The sequence below is a fragment of the Echinops telfairi genome, unplaced genomic scaffold (genome assembly GCF_000313985.2).
Source record: "Echinops telfairi isolate 266 unplaced genomic scaffold, ASM31398v2 ScPeMD7_7457;HRSCAF=8495, whole genome shotgun sequence".
Classification (NCBI taxonomy): Eukaryota; Metazoa; Chordata; class Mammalia; order Afrosoricida; family Tenrecidae; genus Echinops; species Echinops telfairi.
Genome location: NW_022111357.1, coordinates 41,736,416 through 41,752,657, shown reverse-complemented (window position 1 = coordinate 41,752,657; position 16,242 = coordinate 41,736,416). Strand labels below are relative to the sequence as shown.

Here is a 16,242-nt window from a genome sequence, read left to right as displayed (position 1 = left end):
CCACCACCACCACCACCACCACCTCCACCACCACCTCCACCACCACCACCGCGATCTGCTCTTCTTCGCTTGGGAAACTGGTTGGAAGCTTTGGACTCCCCTATCCTGAGAGCGATCAACACCCACCAGATTTTGTACTGAATTCCGCACGTGTGCACGTGCTGAAGCCTATGCATCAGCCCTGAGCTTAACCACTCCTGCAATCAATGAATGTGCCGGTTACTCCAAACACTGAAAATCTCCTTCCCACCACTGGGGAACTGTGTGCCCCTAAACCCTTACGCAGCACCTCCCCCAAGAGTTGTCCTAAAGAAGTGCATCTGTAGAGTGGATGAACTTTTTCAGATGCAGACGTGCTTATTATTTCTGCCCTGCCAAGTTCTCTAGTCGGATTTAATGTTCACTATAATTGTACTTGTTTTAATATGATTAGCTTTTGATGGTGACGAGAAGCGCTGAAAAAGGGAAACTGCCCCCTTTCATCAAAGCTCCCGTCTCAGGTGAACTTTCTCCTTCGGAGTGTCTGCGCCTCTGAGGACAGGTGAGTGAGCAGAACTGAGGATGCTGAGAGGCGACACCAGCCCATGAGGTCAGGCCGCTGGCTAGCACCCTGGTGTGAACAGCACAGTGGGGAGCGCGGTGGGGGGAAGGCGGGAAAGCAGCCCACCTGGATGAAGTTGGAAGCCATGATGCGCAGCCGACTGGAGGAGTCGCCGGTCCTGGTGAGCAGGGTGGGGATGGCTCTCTCCACACAGTGGGTCGTCTCCTGTTTACTCAGCTTGTGCTTTGGGATGTACTGTGTGATGAGCATCTTCAGCAGCTTCAGAGAAGCCTGGAAGACCTGCACAAAAGGAGAAACACAGACCATGACTGTGGCTGAATTCCAGCCAAAGGCACCAGGGAATCTACCATCTGAGTGGGACCCGGAGCGTTGGAATGCTGTTTTTCCCGGGCCCTGCAAGTGTGTTTGCGTTTTGTCTGGGTGCAGTCTTACCACTTTTCTACTGCCGACCCATAGCGACCCTACAGGACACAGTGGTCCGCCCCTGTGGGTTCCCGAGACTGTAACTCTTTATAGGGGTACAAAGCCCCTTTCTCCTGTTGACCAGTTAGGTGTTTTGAACTGCTGACCTTGCGGTCAGCAGCCGGATGCATAACCACCCCACCAAGGCTCCCCGATTCCTGTGAGCGAAGTACTGCCGCTGCCCCCCAGGACTGGTTCTGCCTCATGCCCAGCTCTGTACGAGCACGACACTGACACTGTCCGCGTCCGGAGGGCTGGAGACAGCGGGCTGGAAGTCACCTGTCTTCAGAAGTACTTCCTTCACGGGGTGTACAAAGCTCACAGGCAGTAAGTGTGGCTTAGAGCATATCTCTTAAATTACATTTCTGATCTCAGGCGTGAACATAAACCAAGTAAGAGCATAAAATTTCCCCAGTTGGCTGGATATTGGCAAATAGTGAAGATAAAACCCAAAGGAGGCTTTTGTTTTGTTTTGTTAGGGCCAAGTCCACAGTGTATCACAAACCGCTTTCTAAAAGCCGACCAAGATGTTGCCCTTTAAGTGCCAAGGCCTTGCTAGGGGACTATGTTCTCTTACGTCACTCCATCCTGGCGGGCTTAACATTTTCCCCTGATGCCAGAACCCCGAGGTTCCTGCTTCAAGAGGCTCGCTCCTTCCTGCAGGTAGGCACCTGTGCGGTGGCTCCACGGCCCGCGTAAGGCCTTTCTGGAGCTGGAGGAAACCATCGGTCATTCCTCAGGCCCTGGGGTTTCAAGAGGAGTAAGACAAACTGAAAGTAGGTGCGAAGTGGAGATCAAACCTCTGCCAAGCCCTGGCTTCAGGGTGTGGCAAGATCGGCTGCTCAAGCCCAGACTGTCCAAAGCCGGACTGGATGGGGCGCTCAGCCTGGGCTTCCCGGCAGGTAGGGGACACTGCTGCTCGAGCAGCCTGGTTTGCGCTGGTCCAGAGGCCAGCGCGGATGCTGGCTGAGCAGGCCCCTCACAGGCCTCGCCCGCCGATGCGGGCACCACTGTAGCTGCGGGCACTCACAGGGGTCACCGTGTCTTTCGCGGCTCTGTGAACGAGGAAGACGGCCGCTCTCAGCACGCTCTTCAGGCCCTCTTTCGGGGTCCCCACGGGCATGTCCAGGAGCTTCTGATGCACAGCAAGCAGCGCGTCTTCCCGGTACGACCACGTCTTGGAATAGGCCCCAGCAACCTAACGGGAAACAGGAGGCCTGTCTCACCCAAAGAGTCAGCATCTCATTACGCCCTGCCATCGCCCTCCAGGATCAGCGCCTTGAAAGCCCCCCCCCCCATCCCCGCCCCCTCTCTGTTCCATGCAGAATTGTCTTGTAAAATAAAACCTCCACAGAATAAAGACATTCAGAGAAGTCATTTTTCTAAGATGGAAATGTTAAGACTCTGTTAGAATATGGAACTAGAGCATTAAAAGTCCCCATAAGAGAACGATTTTAACGCTGGGGACAGAGGAAGAGACCCAGTGGGCTTGTTCTTGCGAGCAGCAACTTGCTCTGACTCCCGGGATGAGCTGGCGGTGGGCAGGAGAGAGGTGATGTTCAACACCGCTCCATGAAGGAGAACAAGAAACATCTAGTTTTCAGGGAACGCGGAGTCATGGAATCTCAGCATTTGTGTTTGCTCTATCTCATAAAGTTGATGAAAGGCTGTTTGGATTCAACATGGCCAAGTGAAATCAAGATCCCTATGGAGTGCTGTGGCGCAGTGGTTACGGGTCTGGCTGCGATCTGAAGGCCAGCCGCTCCTTGGGAGACAGACGGGCCTTTCCCCTTCCCCACGGTCACCGCCTGCAAGCTCCCGTGGGCCGTCCTCTCCTGCCCCGCGGGCTGCTCACAGAGCTGGCGTCGGCCAGATGGCAGCGAGTGTGGTTTGGGTTTTGTTGTCCAGTGTTGGGGTGCCTGTCCTTCCTCCTCGCTCTCTCACATGCACTCACACAAAGGGACGTGTGAACACACGCATGTCTTACCAGCGTCTCCCCGAGCACGTCAATGGCAGAGCTGGCTTCTCTCAGGGCTTTCTCCGTCAGGGGCTCTGGCTCCCACGGAACACCCGGCACTCCCGCTCGGGGCGCCTCGCTAACACCCGCGCTGCTGCTCAGGTCGTCCTCCACGTGGGCATCCCCCTGCTGCTTGCAGATGGCTGGGAGGGGCCGCTCGTCATAGGGCAACGCCTCCACCTGAACGGGAGCAAGGCCAGGCCTGCAGAGTGGCCCCTGCTCTCCACGGCAGTCCTTTGGACTTCCACAGGAGGAGCCGGCTCACCAAAGAGCTCGGGTTCCTATTCCTTCCCGCTCGCACCACAGGCCTGATCAAGAGTCACCACTAGCGAGCTCAGGGCCACTGAATGGGGAGTGTGGAAGCAGGAGTCATCATGGTTTCCGGCCCCTCTTCCCCCACCACCCCAACGAGATCTCTCATAAGAGGAGGCACCAAAAAGTCTGGAACAATGGTGTTAAAAGAGAATGGTATTTCGCCACAAAACTTTGTGAAACCTCTTAGTAGGTTCTCAGTTTGTTGCTTAGAAACAAGAAGCAAGCCTACTTCTAAACACGTGGCCAAAGGGGCAGGTGGCTGTGGGCTTTTTGGCAGGGGGTGGTGGTGTGTGTGTGTGTGTGAGAACTCTAAGCGAGCACATGGTCAGTCCCCTGGTTTAGCTCCTCCTTCCCACCTGGCGATTCCCACCCCAAGCACGACACGGGCCCTGGACTGAGGGGAGCACAGCCCGAGGCGGCCGGGGACCTACGCTGTTCTTGGGCTGCGGGCCGGGGCCGGTGGCAGCGGGCGGCTGCGAGGAGGGCTGCTCCGGCATGGGTGGCTCCGCGGCCTGCTGTTCACTCAGCCTTTCTTCCTGCTGCAGCAGCTGGGGCTGCGATTTCTGAAGGCGAGGACTGCCCGGCTGGGCAAGGGGCTGCAAGGGCACATCAAAGGGTCTTCTCATCTGAAGGGAAAAGGGACAGGCGCTTAACTCCAGCGGCACTCCCATCTGTCTCTCCCACAGCAGCAATGGGTTGGAAAGGCAGCGCGGGCAGAGGCTCGCCCACACAGTGGCCAAGTTTCAAACCAAAAGGAAGACATTAGGAGCGAGTGACCATCTCCACTAAGGATGCCCCAGGCAGTCAGAGGCCCCCTCTGTGGGGACCCCACAGCCAGAACGGGCCGTGGCCAGGCAGCGTCTGTGTGTATGGCCGTAGAAGCTGAACAGCAGGAGGGCAGGCCAGGAGGAAGCTGGACTGATTCCATACCGGGATCCACAGGAACTGTGCCCTAGCTGTCATGGGCAGGGGGCTTCATGCTGTAGACGAACTAGCTTCCTTCCTGCTTTCCACGCTCACCCTCATTTCAAACATGGGGGCACCAAGCACAGAGGGGCTGCATCTTGGGTCAGAGTGGAGGACCAGGGGTATGCACCGAGCCTCACGGGGCATCAGTTGGCATTGGCGTGCAGCGGGGGCTCCACAGGTGAGAGGCAGGATACCTGTCTCCCAGGACACCCGCTCCCCACGGGCAGGAAGCCACTAATGTCCCCGTCTCTCCTTTCGTCCTCCGGCACTGAGGGGCCACAACCACTGCCCAGACAGGGGAGCTGAGAGCAGAGGGGGAGCCCTCCTGAGAGAACCTGTCCAGGCCAAGGCCCCTGATGGAGGCACACTGCTGAGGTTAGCAGCCGCCCGAGCCTGGCAAACTCCCAGGATCTTCAGGGTCCCATCCCCTCCCAGGAACCTGCTCATGACCACACTCGGCAGAACTCCGTAGCCGGGGGTCCCACCGCCCCTCTGCGCACCTACCAGCTCGGCATCCATGAGGTTGTGCAGCTCCAGCTGCTGGTAGACCTTGGTGCGGTACTGTTCCATCTGCTGCTTCTTCTCCTTGGCCAGGTCGTAGTCCTCCTTCTCCACGGCGCACCGCTTCTCCACCTCATACCTCCCCAGGCGCTCGCCCACCTGCAGAGATCCCTGTGACCCTCCAGTGGCACTGGCAACGGCCTTCTGTGAGGAGCCGGGGGCAGGCCTCACAGAGGTGACAGACCTGCCCTGCCCTTCCCTTCCCACAGCGGCAGCGAGAGCAGCGAGGGCTGTCGTGCACGCTTGCTCGTTTTGCTTACGCCATCGGACCCCCACTAGCTCATCTGTTCTAACATGCCGTCGCCACCGCTGGGCTCACGGGGCCCGAAACTCCTCCCAGGTACCCAGCGGGAACCTGTTCCGGAAGTTCTACCTTCTGCAAGTCGGCAATAGCTTGCTTTAGTTTCTTGGCATAATCGTAGCGCTCCTCCTGGACAGCCTCCCGCTTTCTCTCGTCCAGCTTGCGGATGATCTGCGCGACCTCGGGGTCCTGGTACATGTCAAAAGCCAGGTCATCTAGTGGAGAGATGTAGTCGGACTTCCTGAAGGACAAAGAGAAGTGGCTTTTAGAGCTCAGGTTAGCTGGTGGCACGCCACGGGGCCGGCAGTGTGTGCCCAGGCCAGGGGCCGGCAGGTCTCGCCATCCCACCTCCTGAGCGCCGCCCGTGTGGGAAAGCAAGGTGCCGGGGAGGAGTCCCCGATTCTGGTGAGACAGCTCGCACCTGGGAGCAGGCCTTTATGGTCCCACAGTCCCTGTGCCCAGTCATTTGTGAACCCACCTAACAGAGCTTCCCAACGCTGGGTGCAGCCACCCATCCATTCACGGTCCCCATAAAGACTCAGAGCCCACTCTGCACTGAGCTCCGTCTTTGGCACTGGGCTGCGACAGAGGCTGTGAACCACCTGTAGAACTGGGGGCAGGAAGGAGGAGTGCACAGAAGGAAGCAAATGGCCACCAGCACTGTCCTCTGGTCAGTCTGAGGTGGCCCAGGCACCCGTGTTTGAGGACAAGGTACTGGGCTCTGATGAGCAGGAAGCTGACAGCTGTGAAGCTGTGCCCTCATCTCTGAGTGCTAACGCAACGTCGTCGCCATCGAGCCTACATCTTCCAGGGATAGATGACCACACCAGCGACCTGCACAGGCCCTCCGGGTGCCGGAGCACCCGAGTCTTCCTTCCGAATCCTAGAGTCAGGCCAGAGGTAGCTTCTCCCCACACCCAAGACTTAAACAGCACTACTGTCAGCCCAAGTACTCGACAAAATACTCATTCTTTGAGTCAAATTCCCAGTGTGTGCGTGGTGCCAACGACAGGAGATAAGCCGCTGGCTGACTGCTCTTTACAGAAGGGTATTTTTCATTACACTGTTACTGGGTGCAAGACAGAACTGGCCAGTCTGTATAGTAATCGATGCAAACCCAAGAGGGGCGGAGTCCCTGCAGCACATGCGCCCGCCCGCCGCATGGTGTCCCCGAGCCCAGGCAAGCGCGGGCAGCAATGCTGCGGGGTCATGTGCCCACAGGATCACTCTCCTGGAGCTTAACCTACGAGGGGGCTTCCAAAAGTGGGTGGGAGAATGGGATGAGATGATCATGGAATGTCCGCACAAAGGTTTTGAAGCTCCCTTGTAAATTACCCCCTTAATGTCTACATTTCTTAGCGGTGAAGTCCCAGAGATAAAGACAAAAACTTCACTTCCTTGGGTAAATCCTACAAGGGAAAAATAACACCACGTGGTGCCCCAGGGGGAATTTCAGGCCCTCTGGGTGAGCAAGGTTGTCCACCTCTGCTCAGAGTGCCCCCTAGTGGCCACCTAGGGCGTTTCCTGTCCTGTTAAGCCCAGAGCGTGACCTTAATTGCTGGGGTTCTCTCAAAGCTGTCTCAGGTCACCTTCACAAAACCCTGGGGGATGAGACAAGGTGGGCAGAGTTCGGCCTATGCCTCCATTTGGCTCCTCTGATTTAAAAAGATCGGTTTAAACGATATGGGTAACCTAGGTTTCTCGTGAACTTTTGGAAACCCTCTTTTGTCTGCTCCTGCTCATATTTGTCTCCTACCCCCAAGTCACCACTTTGAAAGGTAAGAAGGGCTGAGGCCACGACTCTGTGGGACCCAGGAAGGCCGAGTAGAGACTGAGACCCTGTAAGAGAATGCACAGCTTCTTGGTAGATGTTGGAAGGACGTGGTTGCCGGGGGAGCTGGTTCTGCCTCAGACTCACCTGCAGGTCAGAGATGGATGTTCACTGAGGGTCTGCTAGTTTGCAACCACTGTGGGAACAGATTGCCAAGACTTTTCTCCTACATCCTGCTGGGTGGGTTTGAACGGCTGACCTTTCCATTAGCAGCCAGGTGCTTAACCACTGTGCCACGAGGGCTCCTGGTCTTATGAATACATGGCCCTTTTTGAACGACAGTGCTTAACACCCGTACCAGGACTGGCGCCGCTGGCCTGCGGCCCTCTCAGTCGGTGCTCTCTGGGGAGCAGCCTCCACGAGAGGATGGTGCACTGCCCGCAGGGGGGAAAGCCTGGCCAGCGGCTCCTGGGCAACTGCTGAGGGACTTGATTCCTTTTTTTGGGAAAAAGGAGAGCCTGGTTCCAGGACTCTGTAGGGTCCGTCGGCAGTTAGCAGACAGGAGAGAGTAAAGTGACAGCAGATGCCGACGACAATGTAAGCATTTCGTCTTTTCTTTGCTGGGAAACTGCTGCCCGAGAAGAGGACTGGGCTGTCATTTTGAATTCCTCTGTGGCTCACCTCAGGCATCGTTGGAACCATGTGCCTTGCCTGAATGAGCAGTGTTTTCAGAACAGGGTGCTAGAGAAGCTGTTCGCTCCGAGGAGGTGCCCAAGGGGCAGGGGCAGGGGCAGAGACCTACTCGGGGCAGGGTTGGCTCTCAGTGCCCTCCTGACCCTGCAGGAGTCTTTACCAACTCAAGCTCCAAAGACAGCAGGCTGAGTAAGTGCATCAAACTGTTAGCAGGAGGGACGTTTTAACATGAAGACCTTCTAGCAGGTAGAAACGGACGGACGTCTGAAGAAGAAACTTTTCAAGCATATATCAGATGAAGCCTCTGGTTCCTGGTAATGTGGGTCTTCGCTCACTCACTGCTATCGAGCGACCCTATGGGACAGGGTAGAACTGCCTCTGTGGGTTTCCAACACTGTAACTCTTTCCAGGAGTAGAAAGCCTCATTTCTCTCCTGCTTGGGTCTCCTAGATACCTTTCATTTTTAAAGATGAATTTGCCTGGGTCAATGGAGGGTTGACACATCTTTCTTCTGGTGCATTTTAAGACCCTAATACCTGAACAACACAAGAAAGGGGGCTCTGAAAGGCAGTCAAAGAAGATGCACGTGATAAAACCCTGACCTCAATCTGTAAGCACACTTAAGACAATCCCATCAGTGGCTTTATCAAGCTCTGCCCAGAATTAAGAGGCCCTCAAATCCAGGGTCCTCTGGATATGACCTGATTTCCAGGATTCTAAGACAAGTTGTTGAAACCCACGGGAAGGGCCCTCTTCTCACCCTGTGTACGTGCCGTCCAGAGCAGGGTCCTCTGCATTGTGCCCCAGGTAGTGATCAATGAGCTTCTCCCTAGAAGTCTTTGGAGAGGAAGAACTCTTAGCATCTCAGGGGAGAAGAAATGAACAACATAAAATCCTTAACCAAAAGATTACTTGATGTAAAGATGCCCAGGACTCGGTTCAAGGGTTCTAGTTTCTCGGGGAGTCAGTGTTAAGAGGACACATTAGGGGACCAAAAGGAAAACCATCCTCTGCTAAATCCAGTTCCTTCTTCAGGAAGTGCACGTCTGCAACTTACACTATTGCTTTCATCACTGAAGTCTGCAGGGTCTCCGATGATGTTGACGGCCACCAGGGCGACCTGAGAAAGAGTTAAACCAATGGAAGTAAAGTGCACAATGCCTGGGATGACTCTCTCTCTCCTCAAACCCTTGACATCTCCTGTTGTCAAATGAGGCAATACATACGTATACATCGACATGCCTTCACTATAAAACACTGTAACATGTAGAAGTAGTGCATTACATAAATCGTGTAAAGTCATAGCATACTGAACCAAGCAATGGTTTTTACTCTTTAAGTGTCTTTAAAACAATAGCTTCAAAACCCCACACCCCACAAAAGTCTCGTTTTAAAATAATTTCACAATGATCCTTCCACTCAAGCTTAAATATGGAGGTCCTATCTAGACGCTCTTGGTAAGTTAGCCAATGTGACGAAAACATGACTCAACCTAGCTCATCATTTTGTCTGGTCAGGGACACTCACCTGGGAAGGAGTCATCTTCCTTCACCCACAGCCTGCCCGCCGCCCTAGAAACCCCTGTAGCCTAACTGTGCAACCTGAGACAGTGTCAGTAGTGTCGATGCAGTGCAGGAGGGAGAAGGCAGAGAGTCACTCTCCAGTGTTGGTCACGCAATGCTTTCATTAAAAAGACAGGGGTGGGGTTGGGGGGGGGGGGGAGATCAAAGCGGTCGTCCATCAAAGTGCTCTTGATTACGGAGCAGCTCGATCAAAAGGAAGGGATGATGGCGTCAAAGCGGGACAGAAGGCGGTTTCAGCGGTGCAGACTCGAGAAGCACAGTGTTACTCTGGAAGATGCAGAGAGTGGACTTGGGAAGCCCAAGAGGAAAGATACTTGGAATTTCTCAAGCTGGAAGAATATTTGGTCACAATATTTGAGAAGGGCTCTATGGGGGCACACTGAATGATGCAGGAAGCATCAAAGGTAGAAGGGAGATAGAGCCACTGTACTAAAAAGAATTCGCCAACCTCCAATCATTTTAGGAGGCAGCACGTGAACAAGAACCCACAGTGGCGAAGGCAGAAATCGGAGTGGCACTTCAGGCACTGGTGAGACCCTGGCTCTAGGAAATGATGGAATGCCAACTGGGCATTTTCAACAAACGGAGGCAGCACAGGACATGCCTTTGTCAAGAAATGTGGGTGATAGTTCCTTGCCAACTGGCTGGAAGAGATCTATGTTAATGCTCATTCCAAAGAAATGGGAGCCAACCAAATGTGAAGAATATTGAGTAATACTGTTACTATCACACAACTAAAATTTTGCTGAAGATGGTTCAAAAAATGGTTGTAGCAGGCCCTGCCAGAAATTCAAGGCAGATTGAGAGGAGGCTGTAGAACAAGGGCTCTCCTTCTTGATGTCAGAGGGCTCTGGGATGAAAGAAAGGGCTATCAGAAAGATGTATACTTGTGTTTTATTGACAGCGAATGCTAAGGAATTCAACTGTGTGGATAATAACAAATGACAATAACACAGCAAAGAGGAGAATTCCAAAACACTTAATTCTTCTCATGTGACCTGTGCAGGGGCAGTGGCTACTGAGTGTGGCTCTTCTAGCTCAAGTCTCTAACTCCCACCAAAGGCCCTCTCCCTGCATGGGTCTGCTAAGGTGGGGGAACACACTGATAGGATTTCACCTGTGAGTACCTGGGACTAGGCGTCCCTGGAGTGTCTGCCTCAGGTGTATAAAATGAGCCTTCTGAGAAGCAGGAGAAGGGAACTCATTACCAGCAAGAGCCAGGAGTGGAGCTTTCTCTAGACCTGCGGTCCCTGAACAGGGAACCTCCCTCATCCAGACGACGGCGATACCACAGCAGCAGGAGCCGGAGCATGGCACAGAGTGAGGGACTTTCTAACCATGGAGCAAGCAGAGCCGGGTGGTTTTAAGCAGGACACTGGCTTGTGGAGTGGGGCACCTCTGGGTACTTGACTGGGGAAGTTGGGCTTGCTGACCAAGGAGCTTAGCCTGAATTCCTTTGGGCTGCTGCTCAGAGAAGAGTGGTATGCTCTGGGGGTGTTTATTAGGGGACTTGGCAGAACTGGGTACCATGTCCTGATGAACAACTCAACCCTGAGCACTTCTCATTGGTGTTACAACTCGTTAACTTCCTTACAAAACCCGTCAATTAAGAACTGTGTGAGCTCGGTGCAGCCACTGCAATGGGTGTGAGAAGCCAGAGAGGTTCAGTAAAGAACATGCATTAGGCAACACAGTTCGCATATAGACCAAGAGGTGCTCATTTGACCCGAACAAGGGGATACGGCAAAATCAGGACGGTGTGGTGCAGGGTTTTACCCGCTCACCATACTGAGCCCTGGTGGTGCTGCCAGGTAACTGCTGGACTGCTACCCACAGGTGGCTCTGAGGGAGGAAGATGAGGCTTTCTGCTCCCATCAAGATCTGCAGCCTTGGAGACCCCGTGTGGGGTCACTATGCCCTGGAACAGCTGACTTGCTGGAGTGGGTGCTGGCTGTTGTTTATTCAATCTGTAAGCTGAGCACAGAAGCGAAGGAGCTGGGGTCTGTGAAGGAGGAGGAAGCACCGGGACTGCAGGACTCACCGACTACTTGTGATGTGCAGATGACACAACACAACCTTGCTTGCTGCGAGTGAAGGGGGCGTGAAGCACTTACTGATGAAGATCAAAGACAACAGTCCTCACTGTGGATCACACCTCAACAGAAGGGAAACAAAGCCCCTCACAATGGGACCAATAAGCAACGTCATGATAAAGGGAGAGCAGATTGAGGCTGTCAAGAATGTCATTTTACTTGGATTACAGTCAACAGGATTGGCAGCAGCAACCCTAAAATGAAAGGATGTACTGAACTGGGCACATTTGCTGCAAAAGAGCTCATGAAAGTGTTGAACATATGTACAAACAGGCTTGATACAACTTATGTAGGGAATGTTAAAAGAGCTGCAAGAGCCCCAATAATAATGATTAAAAAAAGAAAGAAAGTGCTGAGCAGCTTGGATGTCACTTTGAAGACTAAGGTGCACCTGACCCAAGCCATGGTATTTCCAGTGGTCTCCTACGCATGTGAGAGCTGGACAACAGGTCAGACAGACCACAGACGGGTTGGTGTTACTAAAGAATACTGAGTACACTGTGGACTGCTAGAATAAAAAAAAATGTGTGTTGGAAGAAGGATAGCTACACTTTGGGCACGTCATCAGGAGGGACCAGTCCCTGGAGAAGGACATGATGCTTTATCAAGTAGAGGGGCAGTGAAGAAGACGACCCTTAATGCGATGGACTGACATTCTGGCCGCAGCAAGGGGCTGACCCACTGGAGAGGTGGTGAGGCTGGTGCCGGACCCGGTGGTGTTTCCTTCTGTTGTGTATGCGTGGTCACACGAGCTGAGCCGGGCTCAATGGTTCCACATCACTTCCACATGCCACCGATGCAGACAGCTCACACTCTTTCCATAGTCAGTCTTTGGAACCCACGATCCCTTGGACACTGATGGCACCTCCATTTGGAGATCCATAATTCCAGTAGACAAGAGCCACATGTAGCCAGTGGCTGCTGCAGTAGCTAGCAGAGATCCAGAACTTAGTACTCTCCTGTAAAAGACACCCTTTCAAAGAGGGTTTTGATTTTCTGGCCGAGGGTTACATACTCCCAGGAGGAGGGTGGCGAGTGAGACCAGGGCTAACGCCACACTTCTCTTACTTACCTGGTTGTAGATGTTGTACTTGTTGACGTGGTTCGGGTGAAATATCAGCTTTAGAAACTGCCCGACAGCGTCCACGTACACAGATTTCAGCTCCCGGGCTTTGCAGCCTGTCTTTGCGTTATCACACAGGGACACGTACCTGGGAGGGCAGAGGCAAAGCACCTGTCTTCAACAAGGCTTCTAGAATAGAAAAAGCAGCCAAGGGCCCAGATGGAAAATTCTAACCAGTCCTAAGAGCAGGCCTGCATCTGCAGAGCTGCCCACTACTGATAAGGGGGCCCATTCTCAATGGGAGACAGTCCTTAAAAGTCACAGCAGTCTGAGCCCAGAGGAACGAAGTCATACTAGGCCACAAGTAAGGGGGTGTCATTTGTATCTCGTTGCTTTCAGGAGAATTGGCCTAAGTGTTACCATTATACATTTTCAAATGTCAATCTTACCCGAGTCTTCGAAAGCGCTCTGCTTGATACGGCATAAAATATTCGGGCAAGCTTTCGCTGATGTAGAACTCAATTTTACTAGAGATCATGTACTGGTGAGCAAGCAGCTGCAGTTTTCGGATTCGACATCTCTCCACCATTTGAAGAACGATTTCTTGTGGGAACGGGCAAAACCTGAAAGCAAATACGCTTGTGTTTTCTTCTGAGTGATTACCGCAGAGGGGCTCGGGATGCCAGCATCCCGTTCTTCTGTGAAATCAGCACTTGTCACGAGTCTGCTAGGTGCACGTGTCCGTGGAGCAGCTTCAGAGAGGGCTGACATCATTCCTGACCTCTCGGGCTTCCCAGAGTGGGAGCCCAAGCCTGGAAGCAAGATGCTATTGAGTGGCCTGCACGCTGTTGGGTGGCTAGAACACGGTTTGAAGTGAAACTTGGAGTTTATCGTGAGCTGAAGACGGGAACGCAGTAAGTGGCTGTGCCAGTGAGTGAGGCAGAGCCACAGGGTTTCCCACAGGAACCCACATGCGTGGAGAAGACAGCTTCCGCCTGGAAGCCTGGGCCGTCGGGTACGGGCAGCAATCATATTTCCCGAGCCTAGCTCCTGCTCAGTGCTGGAAGAGAACGCCCCTGACACGGCCCGGACGGGAGCTCTGGCTTTGGCAGAGAACTGCTGCGGCACATTTTAAAGAGAGGCGGCAGCCAGAGAACGACAGCAGTAATCAACGGCTGCCATGTGTGGCCATGATGGGGTGAACACTGCGCCCCCATGTGCGCTCAGCTGGCAAGTGGCAGGTCGGTGGAGCTCTGAGGCCAGGATGGCTCTTTACAGCACGTCCAGCACCCTCCATGCAAGCCCAGCAACACACCAGGCTGTGCTGGCCCTCCTTCCACAGGAGCCCCAGTGCTGGTGGCCAGATGGGGCTCCTTTCCAGCACTCCCTGCTCAGCACTCAGGGCCGGCTCCTGGCCCCTGCCCCTTTCCAGGAGCACTGCTGGGATCCGTGTTCTCTGCCCAGCTTCCTACAGGAGTTGTCTGCAGCCCCAGGCTCCCTCCCATTCTCCTCCACATGCCTCAAGGGCCCTGGTCCCACCCAACCATGCCTGGCTCACTCTTGCTAGGACCACGCTGACCTCCTTCACCAACGTGCACTTCCTGCTCCTGGCCTTGCTCAGCCTTCAGGGATTTTGTGCCGGACGGACCAAGTGTCTGTGGCACTGTGCACACCTGGTTCTCCCACCGTAGGAGCTCCTTCCCCTGTCCAGGTTTCCCCCAAAACCTGCCGCCCCTCCTTCTGCACACACCTTAGGAGCCCCAAGCAGTCTGAATCCCAACGACATAGTTCTTCTGCCAGGCACTGAGCTGTCCACCTGTTTAGGACCAGCTCCCTCCCTTGCTCCACTCTACCCTACCAGTCTCCCCTCCCCCTCCCCCTCCACTTCCCCCACACCGGCAACGGCATTGACACTGTGCAGTGGCCACACCAGCCAGAAATCCAGGCCATCCTCACGTCTCGACAAGGATGCCTCAGTCCCCTCCCTACTGCCCACTGTGGGTAAAGCCACCAGTGAACCAGCCCTTGTCTCTGTGTGTGCTGCTGGGTAAGCAATGCCAGTACTGATGTGGCCCAAGGCAAAGGGAAAGGGGTGAAGAAGGGGAGAAAGGCAGGAAAGGAATATCAGGCTGTCTGGGTCAGAGTCTGCGGAAACCCTGCTGTGTCGGGACACAGAGTGAGCACTGTGCGATTCTGCTCCTTCCTAACATCAGTGCTCACATAGGCAGGGGGGTATGGGGAATGGGGTCCACAAGGAAGCCTGGGGTGGGGAAAGCAACCTCTGAAAAGAATCATCTTGAGCCTTTTACAACATTAAGGTACTGCTTTCCATCTTTATAATGTTTACTGTCTTTAAATGCAGGTGCCCTGGTGGCATCATGGTTACGAGTTGGGCTGCTAACCACCCATCAGGTCAACAGTTCGAAACCACCAGCCAGCCCCTGGGACACTCACGGGGCAGTTCTACCTGGCCTGCACGGTTGCTATGAGTCGGCATCGGCTGCACAAGTTGACTCTCTTGTGGTTCTGATGTCTGAGTTTCAATGAAAACCTAAGTTTAATTTGAAAGGAACCCACCATTCCGTCAGTGATCCATCTGCACCCCTCCTTGACCCCACCCCTGCCGCCCCAGTGCGTACCTGGGAGACCGCCATCCACTCACAGTCGGCGCATGGATCATGAGTTCCCTGGCACTGAAGCCGTCTTCGTGTCCGGATGAACTGACGACCACGAAGCCAATCTTGTGGGGCATTCTGCACAGCTGGGCTGTTGGTGAGGTGCAGGAATGAAGAAATGCCACAATGAAAAGGCGAGAGCCCGCGCTTCCCAACACATTCAGAAGTCTCCCATCACTTTCAAAGTCTCCAACTTCTGGCGACACATTTTTTGAGGCTCCCGTTTATTTGAGCTCCTAAGTTCCCTTGATTTTTCCTAATATGTGTCCAACAGGGTTGATCCGTGTGCCGAGGGGACACACATGAGAAGGGAGATGGGCCGTGACGTGGCGGAGCCCGAAGCGAGCACACAGCTGTCAGGATGAGAGCCAGCAGGGAGCGACTGACACGGGTTGAGTGGCTTTTCGTGCACAGTGAGGGTCCTGGTGAAGCTGACAGCTCTCGGCTCAGCATCGTCAATCAGAGAGAGTGGTGTCAGCTCTGCCTTTGCCTAGTGGCCACCTCAGAGTCTGGAAGAGGTACCTTTGCCATGGTTTTCTTGGGCGATGCTGCTGGGCCTCACATCAGTTATGATGGCATTGATTATGACCCTTTCCTCTACTCCCCATGGGCAGGGGCACACTTTCCAGCACCCCCAACTCTACTCCCCATGGGCAGGGGCCACACTTCCCAGCTAGGAGCCTAGCCACAGTGACTGCTTCTGAGACAGGAGCAGGGACACATGACCCAAATTGGACCAGTGAGACTCAATCCCAGGACTTGGTGGGGAAAGAGGGTCTTTTTCCAAGGGGAACAATTGCCTGGGGGGCTGGAGGCCACCATGGTGGGGAGGCCGTGCCAGAGAGTGAGGTTAACTCAGAGGAAGCCGAGCTGAGAGAGGCCGGGACAGCTTTTCAGCCCTAAGACCTAGCCGTAGTTCAAGCCCAAACTAGTCCGCGACTTTTTGCTTACATGTTTTTCATTTGCCAACCCGACAGATACCTCTGTTAATGCCAGTTTGACTTAAGCTTCAGTTGCTTGCAACTAAAGGGGTTCTCACAAAAATGGCAGATAAAGAATTCACCAGAAAGTTCTTGGCAGTAAGATACAGGAAGGAGTTCAGTTCTTAGCAGGAGGTAACACAAACACACCGCACAGGAACCTGGCTCATTTTGAAATGCTTGATGCGTGACCTAGT

General features: G+C 54.0%; 1 protein-coding gene across 1 annotated transcript in view; it reads right to left on the bottom strand.

The window, feature by feature from the left end:
• Window positions 1-16,242, bottom strand: part of CEP104 (centrosomal protein 104) — a 39,919-nt gene that overhangs the window by 17,533 nt on the left and 6,144 nt on the right. Inside the window, exons 2-12 of the mRNA XM_045299218.1 lie at window positions 15,030-15,156; window positions 12,840-13,013; window positions 12,400-12,538; window positions 8,709-8,771; window positions 8,412-8,488; window positions 5,260-5,428; window positions 4,830-4,985; window positions 3,788-3,982; window positions 3,012-3,221; window positions 2,055-2,222; window positions 668-841 (exon numbers count right to left, since the gene is read on the bottom strand). Coding sequence (XP_045155153.1) covers window positions 668-841; window positions 2,055-2,222; window positions 3,012-3,221; window positions 3,788-3,982; window positions 4,830-4,985; window positions 5,260-5,428; window positions 8,412-8,488; window positions 8,709-8,771; window positions 12,400-12,538; window positions 12,840-13,013; window positions 15,030-15,142 — 1,638 coding nt within the window. The 5' untranslated portion in view covers window positions 15,143-15,156. The remainder of the gene's footprint in view (window positions 1-667; window positions 842-2,054; window positions 2,223-3,011; window positions 3,222-3,787; window positions 3,983-4,829; window positions 4,986-5,259; window positions 5,429-8,411; window positions 8,489-8,708; window positions 8,772-12,399; window positions 12,539-12,839; window positions 13,014-15,029; window positions 15,157-16,242) is intronic.